The 26,882-nt window shown below is 40.3% G+C and overlaps 1 protein-coding gene across 1 annotated transcript in view; it reads left to right on the forward strand.

Moving 5' to 3' along the window:
• JARID2 (jumonji and AT-rich interaction domain containing 2) overlaps window positions 1-26,882 on the forward strand; it is a 210,260-nt gene that overhangs the window by 108,490 nt on the left and 74,888 nt on the right. Inside the window, exon 4 of the mRNA XM_015617528.3 lies at window positions 11,780-11,921. Within this exon, the coding sequence (XP_015473014.1) occupies window positions 11,780-11,921 (142 nt within the window). The remainder of the gene's footprint in view (window positions 1-11,779; window positions 11,922-26,882) is intronic.

Raw genomic sequence — 26,882 nt, forward strand, 5'->3', positions numbered from 1 at the left:
CTGGAGGGCTGCCCATGCTCCTGGCAAAAGTCATGAAAGGCAAATCCTCAATGACATGCATTAAAGTATCAAGTGGGACTATTCAATTAGAAGTCTGTCATTCAACGTTTGCTTTTCACAGCTTTTGTCACAGAGGTGCAGAATTAGAGACAATTAAGCAGAGGATAACCTCCCCAAAAGGGCCTTCTGGCAGTTCTCTTGTCTTTTCTCCATCCTTTTTCTCAGAGCACACTGCTGTGCTGGAGACTTCCTACTCTTTCACAGAAAATCTGCTGTTTTGTTTACTTTTGAGGTGTGTGTAGAAGCCAAGCCATATATTTACGTCTCTGGTAATTTTCTTTAATTTGGTTGACTTGAGAAAGAAGTCATTCAGACTCTCTGTTCTTGCTGCTTCCCATTTGCAAATGGAGGAAGGCTGTCCCAGTCCATCAGAGGAGTGTGGATGTTACATAAGAGCCATGCTGCATTCTTAGCTCCTGCTGCCAGCTCTCCAGGCTTCTCCAAAGACTGCAGCAGAGGGCTGGTCCCTGCCTGCTGCTGCTTTCTCGGGGAAGGTGCTGGCTGTCCAGTTCCAGAAATGGGCTTTTCTTTATCTCCATCAACCCAGATCATAAGCCTGGCCTGTTTTTGTGATTCCTCACCACAGATCACTGGGAGCTGTGCTTTGTTAGAGGAAAAGCACATAGCAAGTGTTCATCAAGATGCTGTTTTGATGTTGTTCTCAGTTTCATGCAGATATGCAGTTTTCAAATTACACAATCAGTAAGGGTTTCCTAGAAATCCTAACAAATATAGCCAAGCTTCAGTAAGCCTCTGGGTTTTAACAGCACAGTTCTTCCTTTTCAGGCTTACAAGTATTCATTGTTACTGAGACATTGCAAGCCTTTTTATTTCCCTTGTTGTTTTATTTGCAAATTCATACGTTACATTTTCTTCCAATTAGCAGGCTCTTCCTTGCTTCACTCTGTTTTTGCCTTCACCTTCTTTCTTCCTCCTTCTGTTATGCTCTGTGGAGACACAATTGCTAATTTTTACTTTCTAGTGTAGAATAGCTGTTGTCTAGAGACGTGCTCTTGGCGTAGTTTTCTTTCTCATGTTACTTAAAATACCATAATGTCTTTTTTTAATTTTCTTTTTCATCTTTACTAATCTGTCAAGTCCCTAGGTGCCAAGGTATAGATATTTTTGAAGTGTGGATTTATTGTTCCTTTGTCCATCCATACCTAGTGGAAGCTTAACTCTGAAACAAGATGAGTCTAAAGGCATAGCCCTGTGATGCTGAGGTAGGAGAAAATAACTTGGCTGAAAAATGGGACTGCTGTGGTATATTACAGTTAAGCTACCTCTGTAAAAGTGCTTCATGAGGGGGACAAAGACCTGAAATAGTTATTAGCTTGCTTTACTTAATTCTTACTTAGCAGTGTAATCCATGCTCTTTCCCTCACATGGGGGTATTTGTGAGGGACAAGTAAAAGTATTTGGAAAGAGAGTCAGTAACTTTTCTCCAAGTAGCTCTCAAATGGATAAAACAAAACAGAAAAGATGGAAAGAACAAAAGGAAAAACAAAACATTTTAAAATTAAATTATTTCTTTCAGAGGTATATTGCAGGTTTTCTTTACTCTCTCACATGGGGCATTACCCCACTATTTCTCCATTCAGCTATAAGATTCCCCAGGAAAGGCAGGATAAACAAGACATGATGGTTTTGGCATAAAAACCAAAGAAGAATTTACTTGTACCTCATGGATAATTTTGTTAATACCTGAGAACTTAGACTTTTCTCTCAGTGGTTATGCTGGTATTTCAGTTGCTGATACCACTGAACTTAATGGAGATAAATTCTATTTTTTGTGGACCTACTTGTGTCTGTAATTCCTAACAAAATGAACATTTAACTCTGTTTCCAAGTTGAATATGAGAGAAGGTGTCTTACGGGATGGATGTAAATCTAAGGGCACTTTACTCCAGAAATAAACCACTCTGTCCAACACCAAAATCTACGTAAAATCTCACACCACTGAAGGATGTTAAAAACACCAACCCTATGTCTCATGTCATGGTTACTGCTTGTACCCCTCCCTGTGTTTCACTGGAAGCCGAGCTCTCTACCTTTATTTTACAGTCAAGCTGAGGTGCCTGGAGAGGAGGTGGTCACCTGCTTGGTGATTGCTGCACCTGGACAGAGAACAGGTCATAACATCCTAACCAAGTCCCACATCCTAACCAAGCTCTCTTCCTGGTGTTGGTGCTCCTGTTCTTCTGCTTAAGGCTTCATGCCTTCTCCAGCTACATATCTGAATAACAAAGGTGGTCTGTAGCTTGCATTTGGAGTCCTCTTGTTCCTCTGGAGCTTTCTGACTGCAGTAAAAGGAGGCTGTGGGACTGAGGTAGATTGGTGTTGTGTGCATCAAATAGTGTGATTCCTTGACAAAGTACAGGAAGAGTACGTGGTGCTCGTTTCCCTGGTGCTGAAAGGGTTCATGGTACCATACAATTGACTGTGTTTGTTTGTCAAAACTTACTGATCTTTACACAGCCTGGTTCCAACTTGACAGAAATGCTACTGCTCTTCTTTTATCATACAACTCCAGGGGCAATTGGTAGGAGCTCAATAGTGCAATGGTACAATATAACACACAGGGAACAGCTGGTGGGATGCTGATCATCAGGTCTCTTTCCTCCTCTCTGTTGTGCTTCATTCAGAACAGATCTGGCTTTTGGTTTTGGGGACAACTCTTCCTTAAGTTTCCTTTTCCCCAGCCTCCCCTCTGTAAAATCAAGAAAAATATTGGGAAAATCTGAGGGTAGCCATTTGTGATTCTAAGGTATAACTTAGTTGTCTGCATTTGTAGGAAGGGGATTTAAGAGAGATGAATTTGTTCCCTTGTCTTTTTTTGGGTCGGCATTACTGCTGGTATCTCCTTCACCTGTCAATGAACACCTACCTCACTGCTCAGCCTGTTTGATACTCCTGTTCCATCCCTCAACCAGGCCACGCCATCATGGAGCCCAGTCTATGGCCTCCATTCTGCCTTGTGAAGTATAAAGTGCCAGAAGAGGTCATGTGTTTATTTGGAGGAATGAGAGGTTCATTGTATCCTTAAAAATGGAGAAATACCTTTAATCAGAGAGGTGTGTCTCTTGAATACTTTAAAAAAAAAAAACCCAAACCTAAAATAACAGAAGTATGGACAATTGTTAGGTGAGGTTTTTCTGTATTTATGCAGTGCAGACACTGGAAGTAGTTTTTTGGGTGCTTTATTGGTTTCTTTTGTTTTAAATTTCTTTCAGATGCATATTTCATAAAGAAATATGAAAGTATGAAGTACTTGAAGTATGTCATATGGCCTGAGGTAGTTTTCTGGCAGATTTAAATTAGCTTCATTTTTGACTGTTGTATTTTTGTTTCTATGAGTTTAATGCCACCCCAAGCTCAATCCAAACTCCCCCAGATAAAAACAAAACACCCTAGAAAGTGTATTGAAACAACAGAACAGTTAATTTCAATTCATTCACACTGCTAATGGATAATGGACTAATATGCAGGACACAAAGTCACAAAATGTCTTTGGTTGCTTAATCGTGGTTTTGGATGGAACTGTGTTGGGAGTAAGGAGCTTCTTTCAACCTGTATTATTTAATCAGTTCCCTTTGGTGATCTGGTCTTTTGACAGGCTGACAAACACATCTTGTGCTGTAATGTCATTCATGCTTGGCTTCCATAGTAATGATGTATATCTACATATAAAAGCACTCTTCTAGTCAGTTATGAAGACTGTACAAGCCATTTGCTAACAGTCTTTGGCATAATGGTACTGCCTTATGCATATGCTCTGTTATGTACCACAATCAACCTAATGTCCAGTGGCTTGTCATCTGAAAAGCCCACGTACTGTTAATTACCATCATGGGGGCAGCACAGAGCATCGTGTGGCATAAACGATGATGGTTTCATGCTGTGGCTTTATCTACAGGCAGAAAATTGTTGTGGTTTTACATTACCAGATTAGATGAAAATAGCCTTTATGACAACTATCCTTAAAAAAGTGGACAGAGAATTAATATCTCTTAACCCTAGAGAAAAATGTGGTTTGTTTTGTTTTTAAATTATGTCACTATCATGAAAACCCCATTCTTTAGTCTCTGAAACAACCAGAGCATGAAAATAGGCCTTATTTTTGAAGCATGTTGTCTGTTTAATATGTAATGTGATACCTTGTCATGCTGTGACAATGTGACAGATGGCATTTGCACTATAAAACTAAATTATCTTTTGTGCATAGCTATACAACAGCTAAATACAGTAACTCTGTACAGTGTGCTGATTAATGCAGACTGCAGATGTTCGAGAGATACCGGTGTGTTTAAACTTAGCATCAAATGATTAATGTATTTATTTAACATGCTTACCAAGATTTTGATAGTGTTTCAGCACATAGTCTAAAGTCAAATTTAGGATTACAGACAAAGCAACGTGGATTTGTATTGCATTGCAGCTGGTTGTCTGTTACTCAAGAAAAATGGTGAAAACTGTTAATTAATGATGCTGCGCGACTAAACTTTTACATAAAGATATAGCTTACAAGAAACTGTAACACCCTGTAGTTCAAAATCGTTTTGAGTTGGAAATGACCTCTAAGATAATCAAGTTGAACTGCTAACCCAGCACTGCCAAGTCCACCACTAAACCATGTTCCAAAGTGTTACATACACACGTCTTTTAAATACCTTCAGGGATTCTCCCTCAATCACTTCCCTTGGCAGCCTGTTCCAGTGCTTGACCCTCTCTTCTAGAAAGAATTTTTTCCAAATATCCGTGTAAACATCTTGTGGCACAACTTAAGGCTCTTTCCTTTTGTCGTATTGCTTGTTGACTGGGAGAAGAGACCGGTTTCCACCTGGTTACAGCCTCCTTCCAGGCAGTTGTAGAGAGCAATAAGGTCACCCCTGAGCCCCCTTTTCTTCACATTCAACAGCCTCCCTCAGCTGCTTCTCACAGGACTTGTGCCCCAGACCCTTCCCCAGCTCCACTGCCCTGCTCTGGACACGCTCCAGCCCCTCAAAGTCTTCCTTGTGGTGAGGGGCCCAGAACTGAACACAGCACTCGAGGTGTGGCCTCACCAGTGCTGAGTACAGGGGGACAATCACTGCCCTGCTCCTGCTGCCCACACTGCTCCTGATACAGGCCAGGATGCCACTGGCCTTTTGGCCACTTGGGCACACACTGGCTCATGTTCAGCCACTGTCAACCAGCACCCCTGGGTTCTTTTCTGCTGGGCAGCTTTCCTGCCTCTCCAGATCCCTTGCAGAGCCTTTCTACCCTCAGCAGATCAATGCTTCTGCTCCCTTTGTGTCGTGTGTGGAACTGAGGGTGTCCTCAACCCCCTTGCCCAGGTCACTGATGAAGATGTTAAACAGGACTGGCCCCAGTACTGAGCCCTGGAGAACACCATGGGTGACCAGCTGACAAATGGATGTAACTCCATTTACCACCACCAGCCATCCAGGCCCAGCCATCCATCCAGATAGTTTTTAACCTAGCTAACGCCCATCCAAGCCATGAGCAGCCTGTTCCTCCTGCAAAAAGTGTGGGAAGTGGTACGAAATACCATATTAAAGTCTAGGTAGGCAATATGTTCGAGACTGAAGTAAAACAAGAGGTGTATGTGAGACACTAGTTTATTGTTGGTTTTGATATCTGTACAGAATGTGTGTGAAACATTCTGTACCTGTGTGAAGCTGGTGCCCAGAGTAAATACTTAAAGAGATGAAGATGGTAACTTTATCCCCCTCTGTATTTTAGGCATAGAGTTCATGTTGGTGGTCTTCCATGGTGTGGTTATGCTCAACAGTTTGTTTGTGTTCAGGTGGTGCTAAACTTCCAGACCATGGTGTGGGACAGTTAATCTTCAGACTTTATAGAACTGCAGCTTAACACTTTGCTTTTTAGCTTTTGTGTCAGCTCTCCTAAGTGGGATGGTGCAGGAAAAAAAACCAAAAAAAACACTAATATTTTAAAACAAATGTTTCCTGTACAATTCCCAAGACTGCACAGCTGAAGTTTGGACAGGCATATTACCCCATAGGGGAACAGAGCTTTAGCTCCATGCCTGTGTAACTACAATCCCTGCTATTTATTACATGCTCTCATAAGGACCATTGTCATCCTAGCATGGTGAGAATGCTGTCTTGAGTAAATTCTTTTTTTGACTTACTGTAACTTGTGTTTGTTTTTCTGCTTGCCCTGGAAACTGGACTTTTCTACCAGCCCAGAGCGGTTCAGCTTGCAGGGATCAGGGAGGAATGCAGGGAAAAGGCTGCCAGGGGGGAAGCCAACCCAGAATCTCTTGGCAGTGGGAAGCAAGTATCCCTGTTTAGTCAGGAAATACCCAGGAGCAGGGTTAAGTATTTCATATATTATTGAGATCTGCAGGATGGCTCCTCTGGACTGTCTTATGTTATCCCATATAGAAAGCTGTGAATATGGTCATGGTGAAATTGTCTTTGTTTAGGTCATTTAATGGTTTTGATATCTTTGGCTTGTGTTTGCGGGGTGTTGACTGCTGATTTTCCTAACATAATGGCTTTGCGGGTTGCCTCTGACTGTGAGAACTGACTGGAAATACAATTGAATGTATTTTTTTTTTGTCCAAGCTGCCTTAGGACTGGGAAGCAGCGAGCTAAAATAGGTGTTGCTCTATTGTAAGAACATGGAAATGTTCATGCTGAGATGCCTCGTTGGCATTAGAGTAAGTGATGTGGAAACAGTGTTTTGGAAACATTGTGAAAGTCTCTTCACCCAACCACTTAGTTAAATAACCACATGATGCTGAAATTTGCTCAGATGCTCTCCTTTGGTTTCCTGATTATTCAGTAACTTTAATAATGAAGAACATACCCATAATTGCAATCTCATCTATTTTTAAAACCAACTAACTCCGAACCCTCCCTTTCATTTTTGCTGTCTTATGTTCCTGCTTGCTGCTCCTCTCTTCCCCATCAGTTTTCTTTCTGTGTATTTCTAGTTAGCATCATGTTTTATTGTATGCAGCATTCCCAGATATTGGGATTTTCATTGTATCTTCAGATGCCCCCAAGACCTGTCCTGTGTGTGTGCTTGTCAGTCATCTCTCCAGATGACCAGAAATGAGTTAGATCATGACTTGAGAAGAACTGTAGATTACTGCTAAAAGTGTGTGTGTATATCATCAAAAACATTAAGGTCAGCAAATGTGTACCAATGTAAATTAAGCCCTGCCTGTGCTGGAATAGTTAAGTCTTACTTGCTAGGCTCTTAGGAGAAGCGATCCACTTGAGTCAGCAGAAGCCCTGTATGATAAGCTAATTTAAGCAGATTTAACTGTTCTTTACACACTGTTTTTTTGGGTGAGCAGGGCATTCTGGTTGCTGGAGGAGGCTCAGCAAGACCTCTGCTCAGCTAGAACCTTCAGCCAAGAAGCAAAAGGAGTAACGAGCTGCAGTGGGAACCAGAGGGGGGGCATGCTGTGTGCAGGTTGCAAAGCCATAATATCCGTATTCTGTGGGGATCACCCTAGAGGCTACGGTTCAGCTATCATAGCAAAGCCCTTCCTGCATGTGAAAAAACAAACAAATTTGTTGCCACAGACAGATTGGAAAACATTCAGTGTGGAAGGCAAATAAATAGGAGGTGATAGAAGTCTCTGTAATAATGACTAGAATGCAGAAAGGGCTTTTGTGCTTTCTCTGGCTTGTAACAGAGTGCATCAAAAAGTGACATTTGCTGTCACTTTGGAATTTTTTTTTTAAAACCTTTTTAAGCAGCATGTATCTAAAACAGTGATTTGGTATTGCAGCATTTGTGAAAGTTTAAAAACAAATTCAGCAAAACTGTGAAGATGACATATATGTGAGTAAGATACATTTTAGAGAGGATGTTAAGATTCCATGGTTTGGTTTTAAGCTGCCCTTTTTAATTAATAGGAATTAGTAATTGGCCTTTCTCTGAAGGTGTCTAGTCTTGATGAGTTAGAGCCAGAACAGTGTATTTAAGGGATCATAGATGTTATTTGATACGCAAGTTCCTGTATTGTGACTTAATTAAATAATTCATTATTACTGACTTAATTAAGGCAGTGTTTATTCAGTGACTTTGAACTCTTCAGTGTTTCAGTTCTTTTTAAAATTTGGCAGCAAATATGCACTACTTCTCTGTATATATAAATTATTATTTCATGTAAGTAATTTTAATATATGAAATCCTACACTGACTTATAATGCAAGTTTCTGTTCTTTCAAATTTAATTTTAATGAGGTTTAGTTCTTTTTAAAAAATCTAATTTGACTTTTAAAACAAACACTTTCTATTACAGGAATAAAGTCTCATTTTTATCAACCCTAAATTATTCTGCCTAGTTATTTAGGTCTGGTGGTTGGCCATGAGTCCAGCTGCCAGGGGAGAAGGCAGTGAGAATTGGGACTGAGATGAGCCTAGTGGGCAAGGGGCGGGCAGCCTCTGCCAGCTCTTCAGCAGCTGAGAATGTCATGGGCTTTCACAGGAGCCAGGGCTTGCTGGCATCGTGGTTTAGAGGTTGAAAGGCACAACCATAGAAAAGCAGTAGAGGAACTGTTTATCCCTTTGATTTGATTTGGCTCTTGAGGGCTTGCTGATTCCTTGACTGTTGTTGAGTGCTCTCAAGTAGCCTCTCCTTGGAGTTGTTCAGCTTTCCAGGCTATGCAAAAGAGGGTTTTGTCACTCAGCTGCTTTTCTCTCTTTATATACATACACAACTGTAGTACTCAGCTTTTAAGAAATATGAATGCCTGCTGCTTCCCTATGGTGTGGTTGGTTTTGCAGAGTCAGACCCAAATGGGTAGATGCTCCTTAAGTGCACCAGCAGACCTCTAGGTCCTGTCCACTGCACTGATGCCAACTCATTAATGGTGATAGGACTGCCTGAGTATCACTTGGCAAAACTGTTGGGTCCCCATCCTGTCCTGGGGCCTCCAGACCTTTCATAACTCCCAATTGATGCACAGCAGTAAAGAATGTGGCTTATTGCAGTTAGAGATAACAGGAATGGCATTTGAAGGAAAAGGTATCTGGGGGCAAGCTGAATGCATTTGATATAAAAATGATTGAGTGGCAATAAACTTCTAACAGCCTGCTTCAGCATGTGCTTTCTCTCCAGTGCTTGGAAGGAGGCTTGGTTAGTGCCTTTCATCACTTCAGGGTTGATTTTGCAATTATGCTGGCCCTGAAAACCTGTAGAACATGACACCCATTCCCAGTATTTATCAGTATCTCTCATTTGTAGTTTTATGCCTCTCTTTTAGGGCACTTGTTTTAGTTGGTTCCAGCGGACGATAGCTACCATCAGTTATCGGCAATATTACTGCGTCTTGGAATGGTGCTGGTTATGATGAATAATGGTGGGCAAACCGATACTTTTTTCCTTGAGGAGCACAAATCATGCTTGTCTCCCAAGTGAGCTGATGGTTTGGCAGGGTGAAAGGATGAATAAAAATTGCCTTCCAAGTGCATGCAAGTTGACAGCCTGAAAGGTGATTTTCTTGACTCATATACTTTAGGTTCCTGGGTTTTACATATGGCAAGTCTCCAGAACAAATATTGCTTTTGGAAAACCTAATCAAGTCCTGCCATAAGACTTAAGTTACTGAGTGTCAGGCCTCAAATGATATGCTTGATTTAGACTTCTCTGGAGTTCAAAAATTGTAAATTTTTATCAGCAGTGGTTTCATGGAAAAATGCAAAGCGAAAGTTGAAACTTTTATAAGAATAAATTTAGGCACTAGGGCTTTCAGAGGGGGTGAGTTCCACATAGAAATATAATCTGTTCAGTGTTTTTTTCAAAGCTTGCTTTCATTTCCTTGGGAATGCTTTGAAGGGATGCTGTCACCCCATGTCATATTGTGTTTTTACACTACAAACCCTTGTGTAGTATCATGTGCTGATACTGAAATTTGTTTTATTTGTTGGGTCACAGTTTGAGATCCCTTTAATGAAAAGGAAATATCAAAAGGAATTCAACAAAAGGGGAGAGAAAATGTAAATTGGGTCATTTTACTTCTCCCTCACACTCTTATGCTGGCTAGAAGAGACAATTTAATGCAAAAATTTGTGTGTAGTTTCAACTTGTGGTCTGTGGGCTGTGTATTAGGGAAAAAAAATTGAGCTACTAGTTCACCGACTGTTCCCCGGAAAAATATCGAAATATGTTTTTGCTTTGTAGGTGGATTTTTTAAAACAGCGTATGCAAAAACTGCAGCATGTGGCCACCACATAACCCAAGACAAGAGAAATTTGTTCTCATTCAGAATGAATATGAGCAAACTTTGATTGGGAAAAGGAGAGAAAGATATGATGCAGACATTGGATTGGGCTGTTTAAAAATGGGCAATCAGAGCAATCATTGGAATTGGGGAGCTTCAGAGCCCACTGGCAGTAGTAGATCCCGAGGCAGCAGTGAATAAATGGCCTTGTTGGGAAGGAACATTTGGCTTCAGCTGTGGCCAGACTTGCAGGACTTGGAGACAGCAGCTCACTTGGGGAGGTACCTTTGCTCTTGCTTTGGTGGTGCTTGGGTGTCTCTTTGGAGCTGAGCTCGGATGAATGCTTGGTTATGCAATGAATAAGTGCCTTGGTGGTGCTGGATGGTGATTTTCCTGAAAACAGCCATCTGAAATGGTGTGGCACTGATACAGTGCTGGTGGAAATTCTTGAACTGCAGTTCTTAGTGTTTTCAGTGCAGTACTCTGACCAGCCTCACTGCCTGGCTCATTTTGGAAGGGGCAGCACAGCCCTTCCCTCCCTGCCTTCCCCACCACGTTTTCTTTTCTAAGGTGCAATTATTGAGAGACTGAAATGGCTAAGGGAAGGAAGTCCTATCAGGATTTCTCTGAGGAATACACCTGCGAAACAAAGCTTTGTTATGCTCTTTCTAAAACTATTTGGGTGGAGAGATGAGAAAGCATTCTCCTGGATAAAATTGCAGCTCCTCTGGTAATAAGGTCTTATATCATCAAATAAGTAGTGAGCTAATAAAATAGTTTCCTCCCTCTCATCCCAAAGCCTGCTGAAGAATATGTTACTATTTTAATTCTTAAGTATGAGTGCTTTCATTGCATATCTGCTGTTGTTAGAAAAAGTCATATTATACTGTAATTACTTGGTGGCGTAGAATACAGGAAATTTGTTAAACGTTATGCCTGCAAAGGTCCAATGCTGTCTTCTGTCTGTGTAACAGTGTGACTCTGCTGTATTATTGTTACAGGAGAGAAAAGGTACAAAAGGGAAGGAAGCTGTGGCCTGTGTACCTTTGCTGCCTGTGTACTTTTTCTGGCAGTCTGGAGTTGCTGTAGATGAGTAACACTTGGCCAGAAGAATTAAAGTCAGGAAATGGATATTTGATGATCATTTCTTTGGGATTTATATAGATAAATACAAAATACTCTCATCTATGCTAGTCATAAGAATTCTGTAAAACAAGGATGAGTTTGACTAAGCTTTGTCCATTTTTTGAATGTGACAAGATTGTAATACTATTGCAAACACTCATATTGTAGTTATTTGAGATTGGAGTCTTGGAGTTAACCAAATCAGAAACAGGAAGTCTGGCAAATTTTTACTGAAGCACCTCTATGCAAAATCAATGTTACCAGTCTGTCTCTTTGCAAGACAGTTGCTTTGGGTATAGGCTCTCTATTGTGTCACATGGAAATTTTCATAAAATTACTGCAGGTTTTGAATATTGTGTACTCCTTTGTCTTGTTTGCAGGACTTCTCACTAATGGCCAATCTAAAGGATTAGGACCAGGATCAGAACAGCTGGAGAATGAGAAGGACGATGCATCGCAAGTGTCCTCAACGAGCAACGATGTTAGTTCTTCAGATTTTGAAGAAGGGCCCTCAAGGAAAAGGTCAGTAGTGAATTACGGTTAAAGTAGAGCCTTTCTTCTTCTTTTGTCTTAGACTGGTTTTTATGTTATCAGTAGGGTATGGTTGCACCTGCTTGTCCTACCATAAAAGGACTTTCCAGCATGGATTCCTTCTATGACCAGCAAAGATACAGCAAACTTTGCTTTATTCATTGGTGTGGATGGTTCTTGTTGCTGTTGTGGAAAGCATGGAAAAGCAGTTGTTATTTTACAATTGATGAATGCTAATTTAAATGCCTTAAGACTCTCTCCTCTTCTGGCTTTTGCCTCAGGCCACGTCTATATGTACGTGTGTGCAATTTCAAGGAAAGCATCACTAAAGTAGTTACTGTTACTGTTGTTATTTTTAGTTTTCGGTGAATGAAACCGTGTAAAGTTAAAAATATAGAAAAGAACAAAACATGCTTCTGAGAAGAGGAACTACATAGTAATGTGGTGTGGTGGCTATCATTTGCAAAGGACTGCTTTGAGATACTGCTGAAGCAAGCTGCCTTCTCTTTCCTAGAAGTCACTGAGTGTGCAAAATGTGGGTTAAAATCATAGACCTCAAGCCAATCAATTACAGAAAATATGCTGAGAATGCAGGCGGCTGGGAGTTGTCCTCTCTGTGAAGTAAGAACGAAAACAGCTTGTCTAAAAAATGCCTCTTAAAAGAGAGAATCAGAAATGCTTCCTCAACCTTTTTTCCTCTGTCCTCAAACTTTTTTCCTCTGTACTCCTCACACTGTAGTTCCAAGCCAAAATGAACTGTATAGTTATAATAATAGTAACAGAAGTTATCTTTCAAACAAAAGTTTGTTTTCTGTATGACCTTAGAATTCCACTGAGAAGCCTTATGGGGTGAGGAGACTGGTGCTTTCCTGGACACCCTCCTCTTCTAGTGTTTCCCATCCCTGGTTCCCACAATCTTTTCTGTGTCTCCAAGCCACAAACTCAGACTCTAACTAATGCGCCCACTTAGCTCATCGACAAATCTCAGTAAAATTTGTTATCTTCCATATTAGTAGAAATTTTGCAAGGCTTATTGCATCCTACTGCTGGTCAGAGCAAAGATATTTATATTCTGATTTTGTGCTTTGTAAGATACAAGAAAGGATTGAAAATAATTTCTGCTGAGCTGTTTAGGTGACATCTACTGTTGGTGTAATGCTGGGAGACCATGGTCATTATTCCATGGCCAACCTGTTGCTTGCCCATTGTCTTAAAGAATTTCTGCTTCCTTCTGCACTTAGTTTGTCCCCTCATTCCTCAGCTGTGCTGTCATAATGGCTTGCAGGGTCACATCATGACTAGCTTCAAGAAGCTGGTTAGGATTAAAAATAATAGCCAGAAGAAGATGAATTAAGGCTTTTTGCCAGGTTTCAACATTTTTTTAATCTGCGTGAGACTTTTGTTCAGAGTCTGATTGTAGGAGCAGCTGCAGGTGCAACCAGGGACACATCCTCATCCTTTCTTGGGGCTGGCAAGGGGCAGGAGGGCTTGTCCCTTACACTGTACCTGCTCCCTTACACTGTACCTGCTCCTGGTGCCCTGCACAGTCCAGCTTCAGAAATTAATAGGATTTCTATATCACCAGTCTCCAGAAACTGCACTTGAGTACTACACTTGAGTACTTCCAAATATTCGGAAGAATGTTTGGTAGGTTCGGGCTGAGGGAATTCAGACCCTTGAGAGGCAGCTAGGTGGTTCAGGCAAAATAATAGAGAACTCAGTGCCTTTGGTACTCTTCAGATTAAACCCAACAAAAAAATCCAGCCCAAACACAGACCCAAGATGAAAACTTTTTCTGAATTTCATTTCGTTGAAGGCATCATTTCACTACTTCTTCAAGCATCATGAGCTGTAGCAATAGTACTACAGTTGTTTTTCTGTTGCTGTGAAGGAGACTGTTCCTGTTTTGTTTCCACTTACACCCAACAGAGACTTTTACCTGTTTTTGCTTCCTCCTTGCAGATGAACCTTTTCTGGGTTCCTTCTCTTAAGCTGTAGTGGAGCATGTTGAGTGTTTTTATATCATCTTCTTGTTTCCTTTTAGGCTTTTTGTTTTGTTTCGCTGAATGTACAATGTTTCTTCAGTTCAGGTTATCTTGCAATCCCAGAAAGAGTTGTGTTAGGAATACTGGGCAAACAAAGGACATGCAGGAAGATAATGAGAAGGCAAATGTGACTGAAATGGAAAGTGTGGGTTGACTGCCTCAGCTAACCAAATTTCAAGAAGTTGTGTCCTCCAGAGTTTCTCAAAATCAAACTTTTCAGCTGTCTGTTCAGCTGGGTGTATAACTAATGACACTCTTGTAATAAAATACACCTTTAAAGACTGTAGCTTTAGCAGTGTATATGGTGAAAGTGTGCAGATGTAATATAATACCGCAAATTTTCTTCAGAAACTCATTTAGATACTAGGTTTGATAGAGCAGGATTTTTGAATGCAATGACCTGACATTGTTAGGCTTCAAATGGTTCCAACTAAAGGAAACTTCTTACACAACCAGGTTTGCAATCTGATGGGAAAAACTCCCTTCTTTTTACATGTATCATTTTATATTGCAATAGTATGCTGGACTGCTAAACGTCTCCAGCCTGCCTTTTGTGGAGCTGCAGATTTCAGCTGCTGGTAGTGGTGGTGATAAAGAGGAGTACATGTACAGCTTTGCCCCTTCACAGCCTCGAGATAAGTCCAGAAAATGTTAGCCCTTCTTAGAGAGTAAATGGCTTTTGGGGAGGATTGGTAGTGGCAAGCTCAATACTTCAGAATACTTACTTAGATTTGTTTGAGTTTACACTCAAAAGGATGGAAAACATCTGAGCTGTGTGTATTACTAGTGGCCACTTCTGAGGGGCAGCAGCAGGGTAATCCTAAGTAGTAAATATTACTTTGAGCCAGTAAAGTTGGAAAGTGCCAGCGTTATTCTAACATGTGGCAAAAGTCAAGCATTCAAATGTTGCACTGAATCTGTTGTGCAATGGGTTGCTGTCTAGTTGCCATGTAAATGAGAGGAGTTGCTGGTTTGTTCAATGCTTTGGGGAGAGATGAATAAAACTTTTGGTATATGGACTTGATATCAACTTCCAGATCGGGTAGTCTTCACCATGTAAAGATTGCACATTTTTCAAGACCTATGAACAGAAGGGTGTTGCTGAAGGAGAAGTGTAGCTTCCACGTAGCTGCACGTTTTTGCTGTCGATCTCCAGTTTCCAGCTATGATTCTCCATTGAGAAAATCAATAGGTAACTGGCCAAAGGTGTTTGGTCTCTGTGCTGGATGGCTGTACATTTTAATGGGCAACTCTAAAGACTGCAACCACTGGCAATTAAAAACAGTGTACAGAGATAGCTGTAGGTTTTTCTAGCAACCAGTTTCCCACCTTACCCAGGAAGAGACACACAGAGCAGACTTCATGTGACAGTATGTTGATCTTTGGTCATAACAGGCTATTGCTTGCTTCCTACTACTGATCAGGCAGCTACTCATTTATATGGCCCCCTTCCCAGAAATTCACACAGGGAATTGCCAAATGAACAAATGCATTTGTCTTTTATTTTGAAGTTGTGTTAATAGAGGGCTGTGTGAGGTGAGAAGAGGTTGACTGATTTTGATAACTGGTAAACTTCAAAGTGGGGATTTTTAAAATTTAATATTAGAATATTCTCTGTGTTAAGGCCAAAAAAATACTGGCTTAGTGTAGGAAAAAATTAGGGTTAGAGAAATTTCTTTCTTGTAGTAGCAACAGTGTGGATGGACATTGCCCACTGGGCCAAGGGTGTGCAGAGCTCCTGGGAGAAGACAACTTTGTCCAGTTCTTGTGTAGGGAAGGCTGTTGGCTGCAGGAGAAAGGAGCAACCCACTGGGGAGCAGTAGCATTTTAAGCTGTCACAGCTAGATTGGCCAGAAATTGCTTATTAGGAACCTTCTGAGGCCTTTAATTAATACAGCAGCTTTCTGCTAACAGTCTCAAGCATGTGACAGTCAGAAGTGTGATTGTGCACTATAGCAAGGCCAACCCATGGGATGTGCTCCTGCTCTTTGCCTTGTGCTGGCTCCCTGCTGCCTCCTCCTTTTTCCTGTTTGTCTTTTTTAAATTTTTATTTTTAGATGCCAGTTTAACTCCCTGAACTGTCTCATTGTGGAGCAACAGGAGGGTTAAGGTTTGTCAAATGAAAAGGTGGGGGTGTGTGTGCAAGGAGGGGGAGACCATCATGCTGACCTCCCTTGGCTGGTGGCTGCACAGCTGCTAGGCTGGCAGAGCTGTTTTGCACCCTCAGCATAAAAAGAAGCCAGTCAAGGGTAGGCAAGCTTTTGCATATTAGGCAAGCTGCTAATTTAAGTGGTTTCTTTTAGTGATATATTCTTTTCAATTTGATTTGCAAAGGATTTTCCTGCAGTAAAGCTGTAAAAGGTTGAGGGGACTTAGGGATAGGGTTTTTCCCCTATTTTTTTTCTCTTTTTCTTTTTGTCAAATTGTTTTTATAGCTAATAATGAACAGTCTCTTTAGCACTAGACTTCGCACCTTTCATGCAAGATGTAAAACAAGGTCAGTCCTGTTCCCACATTTGTAAATTTGTGAGGGATTTCTTCTTGGTATTGTAGGTGATGGAGAGAGAAGTGTATTATGACTTGGGTATGAAAGCAGGGGACTGCTCGTAATATCAAAGTGCTTTTCCAGGACCTTTTTAGTGAATAGTCTTTTCACTAATTGGAACACTATATAATGTATTTGTGTTCAGCTGTTGCCTGCTACAACACAATGTAAGCCCACTTATCAACCAGGTGCTTCTGTTATTTTTTTCTCATTTCAGTAGGCAGTGCAAATCTGCACTAGTTGTTTGTGTATGAAGAACTACATTAATCCACAATAAAACCAAAATGGCAATGAGATTTATGTATAATAATTTTTTTAACACCCCACCCCTGCCCCCCTTCTGGGAATGCTGATATGATTGGAATATATTTTTAGTACTGCACATTTATATTTAAATAACAAGCCTTATAAACAAAGCAATAATAGTCCATTGGAATGGATTTGCAGAGGAGTAGTAAAAAGACAGATTACCTGCTTTATAATGCAAGTCAAGAAGATCATTGTATGTAGTTTGAAAAGGAAGAAATAGGGTGATTAATGTTCTTTCAGTATTTTCATGAGGAACAAACAGAAGTTGTGACATGAATTCTTCTATCCGACATGCAAAAATATAACAAGGTACAATAATCTGGGAACACTTGAACTTTGTGGGTAGGCAGCTATGTAAACAGCTTGTTTGACTAGTGATTTAATAATTATCAAGATATGATTTATAGCAAGCTGAGAAGTGTTACACCATGTCCAATTCCAGCTTGCTTGTTCTCACCTGGCACCTTCTTTTCAGAAGTCAGAGTTGCAGGGAAGGGTCTTCATGACCTTGAGTTTGGACTCATTCTCTGAGGATTCCCAACCAGATGGGATAGGTGCAGTTGTTTCTGTTACTCTGTCTATGGCAAACACTCCTTCAGCTGCCTGACAACCCATCCCCAACTGTGATTCACGTAATTCATGTCTCAACCCTCTGTGTGACAGGTCGGATGTTGATTGCTTCAAGACCAGGGAGAAATGGTTCTAAACTGACATAGGGAATAATTGAAAAAGACACTTTTTAAAAGCAAATTTATTTGCCAGTGTGAAAGAAATTTTTTTAATGCAAATACATCATTGTTGGTATAAGAGTCTAGCCCGATATTTGGGCTAACATAACTCTTTGCTACATCTGGTGTGGTCCCATGGTCTGTGCAAAGATAATGATAATAAAAAAGAGATCTCCAGTCCAATATTTTAAAGTGGAAGTGTTTCCTAATATGCTGACTTTAAAGAATATTGGGGGTGGGTTGTGTTTTTTTGTTGTTGTTTTGGTTTGCTTTTTGGATTTTTTGGTTTGATTGGGGTTTATTTTATAAGTATTTGAAGATGGTATTCATGCTGTATCCTGGTTTGGCATACACTGAAAATCCTGTTCTGTATTTATTCCTGTGGCTGATATGGACGATATGTAAGTGATAGGAATATATTCTCAACACGTTCCTTGCAGATGACAGCATAAATGTGTGCTACTGCTGATTCACCAAAACTGACAGCAGTGTGGGTATTAGTTTCTTTACAGGTCAAACCAAGATTCCAGATAAGGGTGTGGGTCTTGAGACTCCCAGATGGATGATGGAGACTTGGAGTTGTATGAATACTGCTCAGAAATAGGTCAATCCGTGTCACCAGCATCTCAGTTTGGGATTGCAGGAGTTTTCTAGGTCTGAGCTGAATTTGAGAAGTATAAATTTCCATATCATAAATATCTCCTCTAGAATCTTCTCAGGTCTCTTTTCATTGGATAGAATAATCACAGGAGTTTTACACATATCACCTTGCCTTATGCTGGTATAATGCTTTTCCATTCTTTTCTTCCATTGTTGTGTCCAGCACAGAATTTCCTGAGGGAAACTAATTGTTTTTTTCTTCTTAACCTGAACATTTGTATATTTCATTTTTTGGCAGTATGTTTATTGTTAAATAATTTGTACAGTAATGGCCATGTCATCATTATGTTTTGATTTTATGCTTTTTTCCTTTGCTTTTCTCTCTTGGTATTTGTTCTTGGCTCTGATTAAATAAACTAAAGCTTAAGGGACCTTTGACTACGTGGAAAATAATTTGGAAGTTTCTTATTTTTTTCCAGTTATATTACAGTCTATTTTCTGAAAGCATCCTTCTTTCAGCTTTCAGACAAGTTGTCCCCTGAGTTTCATAGTTGTAGTTACTATGGAGATATCTGTCCATTCTTTCTCTTTTTCTCCCTTGCTCTCTTCCTTTCCTAGGAGCTCCTGCAGCTGTTATTTATCTTTTCAATAAAGTAGACTTTGTACAGACTTTGTTTCTAATATCTCCTCTATTGCAACATGTCATTTGCCTGTAATGCTTTCACTTTCATGAAACCCTGTAGGTATTTGTTTATAGGGATGAAAAATTTGGGATATGAGTTGAGAGTGAGGAGGTCCCTAGTTAAAAGGGTCACTTCTGGAGCTATTATCTGATTTGATCTTTCTTCACTGCTGAAGAGCTGTTCATTGAAGTCATAATTCTGTAAAATGAATTAACTGGTAACATTTGTGTGCATGTATGCTGAGTGTCAAGGGACAGCTTTTAGAATTTATTTATTTTAAATGGCAGCTTTTGGAATTTAATATAAACATATTCTGGTGCAAGTTAAAATTTCTCAGGTGAAGAAATGAGAATTTGAGACAACACATCGTTAGCCTTTTAAGTCAGAGAGACTTTTCTTTGCACCTCATCATAATTTGATAGCTCTTCATATACAGCTTTATATATTCCAGCTTAACAGAGAAATGCGGATGTTTGGGTATTCTGCAACAGATATTTTCTTTTGCATGTGTGCTGTTGTATTTCTAAACCCCTTCACTTGGAGAAGCATTGTTTTGCTTGGTGTCTCTGGTTTGATATCACTGCTTTGCTGAATGACTTAGATTTGAATTGTACTCTCCAACCAAGAGGTTGTACTACAACTGCCTGTCTGAGCAGACATCCCACCTGGAAAGGCAGTGTAGCTGCACTGCTCTTTTGATGGATGTGTTTCTTATGGTAGCTGCATCTGGAGAGGTTTTTCCCCACTTTCTTTGGAGGCATTTTGCCCTAGGTGATTATTACAGTGTTACACATTTTTCTTTCAACCTGCTGGGCATTGTCACCTGTGGCTTTGCACAGTCAGGAGCCTCCTGAGGAGACACTCTTGTTTTACAGCTGCATAAATAACCTGCCTTGGGCTGTTGGTCAGATAATGCAAATCTCTTTGCCACCCATTAAGAGTGTTGGGTTGAAACTGCAGCCTGAAAGCCCACAAGTGATACATAATTAGGACACATGTGCTTCCCTTGACCCCATGTCCGCTGGCTCAGGCATGGTTTGTAACTTGGCCAAAGCAAAGGCAGGTGGTTTTCTGTGGGATCAGTGCAACTGGTATTGGACAGATTCCCTGGGCACCACAGGGAACACAGCAGAGGTGACTTTGGGGAAAAAGATGAACAGGAGTAACATCAGTCCCTCTGGGTACCCTGATCAACTCAGCCCCCCAGGATAACACTGCTCTCAGTTTAATTCTAAGCAAGCAAGCAATCTCATCTCCTTTGGCCGTTCCTATTCCTCGTGAGGCAAGGGAGAAACTCTGAAACCCTTTACTTTTTGTCTCCTGTCTCCTCTTTTATTATGCTTTAGATTATTCCTGGCCTACTGACAAATTGTTCTGCAAGTTGTCAAGCAAAATGTGCATTTTGAAATAAATTACTCTAAAATTTTAATCAACTCTTTTTTTAGAAGGGAGTCTCATGTTTTTCTTTTGCATACGTCTAGTTTGCTGTTAAAGTAAGCAGCTGGGACTTTCTTGATTACTTCTATTTTTAGTGACATCTATTTTACACCTGCACATTGAAAATCATGAGGTTTTCTAACAGAGATTGAGAAATCTTTCAGCCTCCCTGATTCTTAGGTCAGAAGCCTGAGATCAAGCTGGCCCTCTAATTGCAGTGTCTTGGTGTGCATGGACTCCTTATGTTTGTCTTACACTAGGAAAATTGACCACTATTGATTTCCCTTGGAGGTTAGTTCATCTCACCTGGTTAATTTGTAACAGAACAAGGAGAGAAACTATGTGTGGCACAGTTTCAGAGACTCTCACTTTTACATCTCTGCACCTGTTAAATCCCTTCATTACCTGAAAATTAAAGTGTTAAGTAATACCTAGGCAAATGTTACCATGCAGTTAAGGTTTGATTTTTACCCATTTTATTTCATTTCCGTTACATATAAATCCTGATGTTAAATTCACTTTTGATACATGTGCTATATGCCATCCCAGATTAAGAATATTTAATTGCTTCCAGTTTTCAGATGGACAGGAAAATAAACTTTAAAGGTGAATCAGATGAAAAATGGAAAAAGAGGGGAAATAGCATTTAAGTAAAGGTCACACTCTTCTTATCAGAAAAAAATCAATTGAAGTAATGCAGAAAAAAAATCCACGTGAAAAAAAGTTTGGTTTTTCCTTGAAGCTTTTGGTTGCAGGACCCTTCTAAAATGTAAATTCAAACATTTGTTCTTCTTTGGGCAGTACAACCCACAGTATCTCTTAAGTAGCCTAGGTACCAAGGTAGGCTTGTGTTCAGATTCTTGGGTGGCCTTGCACCGTACTTAATCACTCTATGTCTCTTCCATCTTTGAGTTTAATTGGCAGAGTTTTGAGCAGCTAAAGATTGGAGTAATAGTTGTTTATTGTTTTCAAGGGCAAAGTATAAGTAAATGATATTATTTATATCTGTTTTGAATATGTGTCTGTTTTGGGCTTTATTTATTGCTCTTCCTTTTTCTGCTATTAAATTGACATAGATATTCATAAATAAACAAAAAATAAATTCTCTCCCTGAAGGAGAGTTTCGAGAGTGGTTTATCAGCACAACTGCATTCAAATCCATTTTTAAATAACAAGAGTTAATTCCTGCATTCACTGAAAGTGCTTATTTATTATTGATTTCAGTGGATTGGACGTTTTCCTAAGATGTCTGCAGGCTGAAGAAAGCTGTAAATTAAGTGCCTGTGGTTTTGACTGCACTTGGAGTAGCCCTTCAAAGAGTCTTGTTTATTTTCCTTTTCAATTATCATACTCTGTGTATGCCTGCTGGAGTTTTATACCACAGAACGAGCCATCAGAAAGTGATGCCATGTATCCTCTGCCGTGCATTTCCCCAGGCTCTTACCTGGCTTGTGTCATCTTGCTGCCTCTGCTCAAGGGGATCAGTGTGAAGTCTGAGAAATTGTTCATTGACTGGGTGCTGCTGACCTGGGTTTCATACTTGTTGGGTGCTTGATTATTTCAGTGGCAGAGAAAGCTTTGTTCAAAGCCTTTTGCTCAGAGTCTGCATTGGAGGTCCTGCGGTGCATCGTTGGCCCTGAAGCTGTAGCTGTGCAGGGTTACTAATTCTGTGGGACTGTAAAGAGAATATGCCACTCATAGTAAAAATGGAATAACCTCTCCTTTACACTTTCTTCCAGTTTTTTTGGGTAATTCACTGAAACTATCTCAATTTGTTATTAAAAAATGATGCCATCGTATCCTATGCTGTCCTGTGTTCCTCTTATTTCAAGTCATAGAAATTTCTCAATACGGAATTTTACTCCAAAATATTTTCATTATTTTCAGCTTCTTAGTTGCATCTTTTTGAGCACTGGTTCCCAACCCCTTACTTTGAAACTGCTCATTCCAGGGAATTTAGCTGCTTTAGCTGGTGGGTGTGTGGGGGTGTGTGTGATTCCATGGTGTTACCTGCTGTCTGCAGTTCAAGGCTTAAGATTGATTGGCTTCTCTTATCAGGTTTTTAGTGCCATTCAAAGCCCTCTGCCACCCTGGGGATGCAGCTGTATGCTAATTTCCCCATTTTGAACAAAATGCTCATAGGTCACTACTGAAATACTTGGTCTTGATACAGAGGGCAGAAGTTTCTGGGCTGGGATGGGTGAGAAAGGCAAGGTCTGGGTCTGTTGCTGTTTCTTGTTTCTTCTCAGCTCTGGGAGATGAAGTTTCTTTCCCTGAGACAGAGCTCTGATATTAGAAATGCAGCTCTGTCACATCATTATTTCTAATTTTTAACATGAAAAAGGCAAGTTGAAAGGGAATTTGTTACAACTTCTTGTTACTCTGTCTTCTAAAAGGAAGTGTGAATGTAATCTTCACATACCATATCTTCATATAAAGATTTTTAAAGGCCCTTTGGTCTGAAGCAGTGTTTGACATGAGGACAGGCAACAGCATTTCAGTTTCTGGGCAGATTTCCAGACCCTGATACTATGTGTTTGTTCTGACCTATCCTTTCCTCTGGGTGTTCTTTTTCCCCAATACTTCTCACTGCCCTGGGGACATGTCTTTTAGAGCTTGACATTCCCAGCTTAAAAAGAAAACTGACAAAAACTCCGTAAGATGAGGCTGGAGGACACACAGACATTCAGGAATATTTTTTTCCCTTTTCAAATAGAATATCCTGTTGAGTAAGACACCTTTCTTGAGGGGGGGAAGGGGAAGGCAAAGTTATGGAGAGCACTCTAGCAAGATGCTTCGAGGAATTAGATCAAGAAGGCAGGTGTTGAAGATGTTGGGCACTGTTATTCATGATTCCAGATAAATATAGGAACAAGAAAGTCTTCTCTTGCCTTCCTGGATACCCCATACCCTCCCACCTGAGTTACTAATAAGGGTAGCAGAATCCCCCTTTGCTTTTCTCACTCAGGTTCATTTTCTTAACATAGTTGGAGGAGTATTTTGCTCTTCTGAAGTAACCTTTTCTGATGGTTTGTTGTTTTTCGTATGAAAAGCACAGAACCCTTTAGTCCTTAAAACAGAAATCCATTTTCTGTTTGTGCTCCTCTCTGTACTTCTTTAGTGATCATTAGTCAGTCCAGGATACATGAATTAGTTGTTGACTTTTCTGCTTTGTTTTCTTCCTTGTTTGTTCCTTACTCTGTTGTTTCTTTGGACCATCCTAACCTTTTCTACTGAAGTGTTTTTCTGCTAGATTTTATTCAACAGAATCCACATGGTTTCCCAATATGAGCTTTAATGAAAACAAATGTTTACAGCGTTTCCTGAGCATTAGATGAGCCTCTATCTTTAATTACGAAGGGCTTGGAGATGGAGGAGGAAACCCACTTACTGGCAACAAAGGGCCCTAGGACTGTTTGTGCTTGGCTCATTCATCTCTCTCTGCTTTGCAGACAAGTGAGACTTTCTGAGCATTTGAATACAGTTTATTCTATCAATTAAAAAAGAACAAAACAAACCCGTCTCTTACATTGCTTAAATACCTATTAAGCCCATGAACAGAATACTAATTTCAGTTGTTCTGTATAATGAGCTCTAAATTTCTGAGTCATGTTGGCCATGGTACCTCTTAACAAGGACGTGGAAAACCTGACAAAAAAAAAAAGTAACGTCTGTCTCAGTTTCTTAATTATTTTGGTGAGTGCAGAAATGAAAAGCTCCAAAGCATTGTGTCACAGTGGTTATTTTCCAGATTGAATGTAACAGGGAGGATTTATGAAGATTCTTCTGCTCTGTTACTGGGGTGGATGAAACACAGAGCAAGAAGGTCTGAGAACTGGCAATACTCAATGCCAGCAGCACACCTCATCAGCTGACAAGCCCTTGAAAGTTCTTAAGTGGGATGAGATACGAGATTAGATGGAGTCTTGTGTTTCTTTTCTTTTTGCCCTCACCTCCCTCCATATGCATGCCAGCACATATAAATCATGGTGCTTAGCTGGTGCAGAAAGGGGGTGTCACAGTGAAGAGCAGTGCTCTACTGGTTCAATGGGAAGGCAGAAGTGATATCTGAGGTGTGAGAGTCCTTTACCTCTGGATGGGAGTTCCTTTGAATTCCTGTGGATTTTAATTTGTCGGTGCAGTGATGCTGGGCACTACCTGCATTTCAAAACATAGATGTTACTTGAATGTCATTTACTCTTCCCTTTAATACACCTATAAGCGACTTGGTTCAGCTGCACAGTCCCTGTAGAAGAGGCTGCTGAGTGCACAGTGACAGCTTGTATGCTCCCCGTGCATCACAGAAAGTGCTCTGCTCATTCCTCTGGAAAATGTTGTTATATAATGCAGCACGGTGCTTTGCCATGCCTGCTGGGGGGATCACCCCTCTGTTAGGAGGGTTGTATTGTCAAGTTGGGTGTTATAAGGATAGAATTCAGCATTACTTAATGATATGTGAAATGTAACTTAATGCATTTATCACTGCTGTAAATTTTCTGGCCTCACACAATGAACATCCCACAGTGTGAGCTTCATTTTCTCCTTAGACTGTATTATTTGTATTATTGGCAAATGTGCTCATTTATACTAGGGAGAGAAAAATAAAGGCAGGGAACCTTGAGAAATGCCAGCTAATAAAAAATAAGACAGTTGTGTTTTCTAATAAACAATGAACACAGTAAAACTGGTGATGCTACAGGCATCTTGTGTTATTGATGAAAACAAACTGCTTACTGACATCTGCAGCAACCAGCCCTTAGTGGTGGCATCCCAGAGCCCCCCAGTGCCATGTGTTAGGCAGAATTACTGGAATTCACAGTGTGAGACTTTCAGGTTTTGAAGGGGTTTGATTTGGTTGGTTTTCCCCTTCAGGCTTTATTTTTTCTTGCAGGTTTATATTTCTTATACAATAGGAAATATAAATAAGATAAATATAATTAATAATATAAATAAGAATAAGGGAATAGCTTCTCTTTTCTTGGAGACTGTGTGAAAAGCCGTAGGTATGTCTTTGGGACAGCTGATTGCTTTAGCCTTCTGAAGTCCCCACTGTAAACAGTTACAGTCCATCAGTACTGCTCATTTCTCATGCTCTAGACTCTTCACTGCTCCTCCTGAAGAATTTCTCCACTCTGCTGCATCCCACCACCTGAAACAGAAACCACACATTTCTGCAGGTTGTGAACGTCCTCTGCTTCATGAGCAAATTCACTTAAGTACCACAGCTTCTGCATGAAGTTGCTCTTAGCATGAGGAAACTTGGGTTCAGCATATGTAGCTGCTATAATCCTGCTGTATCATGAAGCTTATTAATTAAATTTTCCTGTTTATACTGCTACTTATACAGTATTTGTAGATAGATAGGGTTGTTGTTTTTTTTTCCCCCCAGGAGCTGTTTCTGAGATTCTGTAAATTGAGGTGCCATATTCATATTTCTTGTTTAGAAGCATGTAAATTGATGGAGGGGAGAGTACCACCTTGTTCTCAAATGATTCTTCTAAATAATGATAAACCCTACCTTTTGACTTACCTCACTTCTCATGGCATCTGTCTGGACGGGAGAGGTTGATGTTCTGGGTCAGCTGTAGGTGTTCCAAAGACAGTGCCTTGAGCATGATTTTCCTCCATTGAGTGGAATGCAGAACATTAAAACCTTGCCAAGAAATACTTTTCAATAATTCCCTCTTATCTGCTGAGAGAGAGGTGTAGAGGAAGAGCTGCCCTGTCTTGTTGCTTGTTCACTATGAGCCAGAGAACCTCATGGCCACTGTAGGGGGGGGGTTGACACCACAGATCATCTCTTCTGCATTTGGCTTGTAGGAGATGATAAAGCTCACTGTCTTTCTTCCTCCCCCCCCTTTTCTGGTTTTCCCCACTAAAACCTCCTTTCTTCAGGGAAATGATTGTATGTAATAATTGGCTGCTAAATCCTTCTAAAGGAACTGCTCAGTAAAAGTGAGTGGTCATTACTTTGACACTCCAGTACTGAGGGAATGTGTGAGCTACAACAGCTGCTTTGCTTAGCATCTGCACTTTGAGGATTTTGGTTTCTTTTGGATTTAGAAAACCTTCCTTAAAGGGCTAAAGCCTGAAACACGGTCGAAACTCTGAGTTCCTTCAGAACTGTTTTGTAGGTATTATGGTGTGTGGCTCACCAATTGTGGTAGCATGGGTTCCTAAATCTGAAGGAATGTTTGGTTTTGATTTTTGATTGCTTTTAAAGCTTTTCTTTCCCCTCGGGGAAGGGGAAAGGTATGTAAAACGCAGTTAATTATGACAGTTTATTATCTCATTAAATTATGAAATACCTTCTGCTAAGCTTATTATAGTAATCTAAAAATCATCTATTCATATTTCTGATGTTTGTCTCCAATCATGGATTTTCACTGCAGATAACATACATATGTATATGTGCATGTGTATGTCTGCATGTATATGCATGTATAAGCGTTCAGTAAGTAAAACTTACCTATGTAGTTTAATTTTATTTAGCTTAAAGCATTGTTAACCTTATCAGTCATGTCAGGCTGTCTAAGGTCACTCAATGGCTATGAAGAGAGATACTGTTAGTGACCCAGTTATTTCTAGTGTAGCTTCTGGTCTTG

This window comes from Parus major, chromosome 2 (genome assembly GCF_001522545.3).
Source record: "Parus major isolate Abel chromosome 2, Parus_major1.1, whole genome shotgun sequence".
Classification (NCBI taxonomy): domain Eukaryota; kingdom Metazoa; phylum Chordata; class Aves; order Passeriformes; family Paridae; genus Parus; species Parus major.